Source organism: Carassius auratus, unplaced genomic scaffold, assembly GCF_003368295.1.
Source record: "Carassius auratus strain Wakin unplaced genomic scaffold, ASM336829v1 scaf_tig00023612, whole genome shotgun sequence".
NCBI classification, from domain to species: Eukaryota; Metazoa; Chordata; class Actinopteri; order Cypriniformes; family Cyprinidae; genus Carassius; species Carassius auratus.
In genome coordinates, this window is record NW_020525285.1 from 287,225 (window position 1) to 291,418 (window position 4,194).

Below are 4,194 nucleotides of genomic sequence, written 5' to 3' on the forward strand. Positions count from 1 at the left end.
AAGAATTTTTAATTCAGATATTTTTGTTTAAAAAATGTGTACATTTTACTCATTTTAAATGGTTAACTTTTAATGGATTAATTTAATTACTAAATTCTATTTTTTTAAAATGTAATCAATAATATTGCTTGTAATTTGTTGAGATAGATGGGAGGGAGGGAGAGAGAGAGAGAGAGAGAGAGAGCGCACGAGAGAAAGAGAGAGTAAAGAGTAGAGAGAGACTAACATATGCTGTCTGCGACAATTAGATTTGTGTATGAGAGAAGTAGATGGAGTGAATGTGTGAGTGAATGCGGGGGTGAGTGAGAGTGAAGGGGATGAAGAACTCTTATTTGTACAGGAACTTTGCTCGTCTATCTTTCTGAGTGGCAAATCTCTCAATGACCCTTGTGTTGAAATCTGGAATGTCCCGTGTGAGTTTTTTCTCTATAGAGAGCATAGCCAGAGCGTAGAGGCGATCTTGTGCCATTGTGTTCCTAAGGAAAGTTTTTTATCCTCTTTAAAGTAGAGAAGCACCTCTCTGATTCTGCTGTTGTCATGGGTGTGGTGATGAGGATCTTGAGAAGACTTACAGTTTCGGTGAATGTGTCTTGAAGGTTATTTTCCATTACAACCTGAAAGAGAGCCAGTGCACCACTGCAACCCTGGAAGTCCTCATTTTCAAAGATCAGGGACAGTTCTGTTTTAAGTCTGGCTTTGTCCAACATGGGATAGGCATCCACCGTGGTTCCTAGTGCTGAATCCGTGAACTTTCTGCTGTGTTGTGGAAACAAGTCTCCTTGCAACAGAGTGGCACTGATGAGATGATTGGTGAAAGAAAACCTCTCCTTGGCATGGCTCATAATGGTATCACATACCTATGCAACGATACATAATTGTTGAAAAATAAGCACAAAACATTAAGTTTTCACATTTCTCAGTTCAACAATACAATGAAATCAGCATATTCACAGCAGTTACAATTTTGTTATGCACAAATAAGTTTTATTAATTATAATACACACACTAGCTGTCATTCTCTTATCCACTCACTCACTCACTCTCTCTCTCACACATACACACACACATTCACTCTCTCTCTCTCACACACACACACACACACACATTCACTCTCTCTCTCTCTCTCTCTCTCTCTCTCTCTCACATACACTCACACACACTCTCTCTCTCTCTAAGCTTTATTGGCTGTCTGTGTCACTCTCACACATACACACCATATACATAATAATTAATAAAAGCACAAATGTGAAAAAAAAAATCATAATTTCTGCATTCTCCAGTAGATAGATATGTCTAATAATGAAAATTCAAAATACAAAAATGTGCAAACGAACACGAATACATATAGGCTAATAGAATACAGAAATAGAATTTCTGTTACTGCTTACCTCTATTGCCAGATGCTGTTGCGTTTCTTCTCCCATTGCCCTCCGTTTCTTCAGGGGTGGTTCCTGTACAGGTCCCCTATACTCCTCATCCTCAACTAGAGAAGGAACGGAGTCCCTGATCCAAAATAAGTTTCACAAGTCACTGTCCACCCTGAAATTACTTTATCAGAAACCAACTTGCTGGAGATATAAAAATAATTTTAATAAAACTATATTAAAATATGTGCTATTGTTGTGTTGGGCCTAGTCAATGTTATCTAGATTCATCACAAATAAATTCACTAGCCTAACATGTTGGTGAAATTGTGATATTTATGATAGGTTCTATTGTACTCAGTCATGTGGATTTATGTTTTTGTTGTTTAGGCTACATAAGCATGTTTTCAGCCAATATGCACAATCATAGCCTACCTGATGGCCTGTATGCTGTGAGTGAACCTCTGAATGATCCCTGCGATGAAGACAGAGTCTATGTTCCTCTTCTGCAGATGGTTAAACAGCATGTCTACATGTGGCATGATTTTGTGGAATAACGCCAGGATGAAACAGAAAACCTCATCGTCCAACATTCTCATACAACCCCCGGCCTCTCTCTTCGATATGGCATTAAAGTCTCCTCTGTCTCGAATGGTTTGGAAGCACTCAACCAGTTCGTCTTTGTGCTCGTAAACGGTGTTAACAGCTCGACTGTGGAAGTTCCATCGCGTTGATGAAGCACCTGGAAGTCTGTGTGCCACCACTTCATCCAGCACTGCCGTTCGTTTGAATGACTTGGAAAAAAATGTAGAAAACCCCCCTACATCTGAAAAAAAACTGGCTGATCTTTGGGATGTGGGATGTTGCCTGCTGCATAATGAGGTTCAACTGATGCGCATAACAGTGAACGTTCCAAGCCATGAGATCAATTAGACCCAGGAAGATGCCAGGGTTTTCTGATGCATCACTCTCATCGTGAGGCACAACAAAGGCACAACAAATTTCACGGCATCAATGATCTTTGACAAAATAAGCCGATTCCTGTCCACCTCCTCGTTGTGCCTTCTTATCGCAACGCGGTGTCCCTCATCTAGCTGTGTGGCTATGCTAATTCGGCCTAGCATGGCTAGCTTCACAGAGTTGTCCATATGCACTCTTGCCCGTTCGTGTTTCTTATTGCGTTCTGACATATGTTTCAGGTCTGTTACCCCTGTCTGTGTCCACGAGCTATCACAAGCACTTGTTTTAAACAGTAAGCAAGGGAAGCAAAATATTGCATTGGTGTAACCACAGCTAGTAACCCAAAGCTTTCGATTGAACCAAGCTCGGGAAAATGATCTCTTGTAGGTTTTCTCCTTTTCTCGCGCCTGTTGGGTTATATTCACTTCTGGTTTGTCTGGTCCGAGTTCTTTTACAATTAGTTTTTCCGCTAATGTTCTTCTTTCAAAGGGATACAGGTGTAGAGATTTAACTGAATTTGGGGCTAGCTCAACTCCCGCGACTACATTAATGCTACTCGGCGTCATCGGCGCCTCCATACTGCACTCGTACTCCTCTGAGGTAAATATCCCGTGGTGCAGCAGGTGCACTGCTCTAATCACAGGCGATATTTTCAGAGCCCCCAAACCATAAAACTCGACGACGATGATTGGCAAAATATAAACTTTTTTGCGTAGCAACAGGGGAACCATTGGCTTAAATTCCAGCACTGTAGGGCTGAGTGAACTGGAGCCCAGGGAAGACAGCCTATTGGCTACTACTACACCAACATGAAGTGAATGCAAATATCATTCTGGAGAGTTCTAAACACATTCTAAAGTAAAACCATTAATAGCATGTAATTAATACAGATTATTTTTCAAAATGAGAGATTATTAAAAGCTTATTATTATTAAAGAAAAAATTTAATACAAATAAAAACTGACAGGGAGGTCGGCGCACCAGCGCCCTCTATGGGCGAGCCGCTGCTGGAAACATCCATTTCTTGGAGTCTTTATTAATGAGCTAATGTGTTTAGTAAGAGTGGTAACAAACATCTTTGAATGCGTCTCCTTCAGTCATTTTGCAATGACTTGAGTCTTTAGCCAGGAGGTTGTGTCATCAGAAGGTTACCTAGTGTTTCAACCCTTAACCATAACACTCTTCTGTTGGTGGATCATCAGTGGCTGTTCACTCCCTCCTGGCAGCCAGCTCAACTCCTCCCTCCTGCTCTAAATCCATCAAGAGTCTCTCTCTGGTGCCTCCCCCAGTCTTCACACTGCCTTCTTTCTCTCAGTCCCTCTCCGACCAAAGTCTGTCATCAGCTTCCAGACTGACTGGGCTGGGAAGCCCTGCATCTCACCTTGACTGGGTACAACCATGTCTGACAGTTCTACCTCAAACGCTCCAAAAAGCAGAGCTGTTAAAATCATCAAGGACTCCATCCACCCCAGTAACCATGTTTTCATTTTGCTGCCATCTGGTAAGCGCTTCCATAGCCTGATGGTAGTTTCTTCCTCGAGGCAATCAGGCCCCTAAATTCAAAACCAGCCTCTTAAAGGGCACCTATTATGCAAAATTCACTTTTACATGGTGTTTGACCATACATGTGTGTTGGCAGTGTGTGAGCAAAACCACCCTAGAATGATAAAAATCCACCTAGTGTTTTTTTTACAATCTCAATAATTCATGAGCACTGTCTCAAAACGCCCTGTTCTAAGACTGCTCTCACTGTGACGTAGAATTGAGCTAAGCCCCACCGACGTGGTTTGATTGACAATCTGGTTTTGGCATAGAGCCCGCCCTCCGTGATCTGTACACCATCCTCCATTGTTTCAACGACAGCCGGTAA

The 4,194-nt window shown here is 41.8% G+C and overlaps 1 protein-coding gene across 1 annotated transcript; it reads right to left on the bottom strand.

Moving 5' to 3' along the window:
- Nucleotides 1-328: 328 nt before the first annotated feature.
- LOC113077972 (uncharacterized) lies at nt 329-3,724 on the bottom strand. The gene is made up of 5 exons (XM_026250223.1): nt 3,623-3,724; nt 1,800-2,158; nt 1,389-1,503; nt 517-857; nt 329-476 (listed from the first exon to the last, which is right to left on the bottom strand). The coding sequence occupies exons 1-5, from the start codon at nt 3,722-3,724 to the stop codon at nt 329-331; spliced, it is 1,065 nt and encodes a 354-aa protein (XP_026106008.1).
- Between the last annotated feature and the right edge of the window lie 470 nt (nt 3,725-4,194).

Bases quoted from the DNA above. Each gene is read 5' to 3' on its own strand.
- LOC113077972 (XM_026250223.1), bottom strand. From the start codon at position 3,724: ATGGTTGTACCCAGTCAAGGTGAGATGCAGGGCTTCCCAGCCCAGTCA. The intron at 2,159-3,622 runs GTGTGAAGACTG...TTTTTTTCCAAG, and splicing joins GGACTGAGAGAAAGAAGGCA to TCATTCAAACGAACGGCAGT. The intron at 858-1,388 runs GTAAGCAGTAAC...ATCGTTGCATAG, and splicing joins AACAGCATCTGGCAATAGAG to GTATGTGATACCATTATGAG.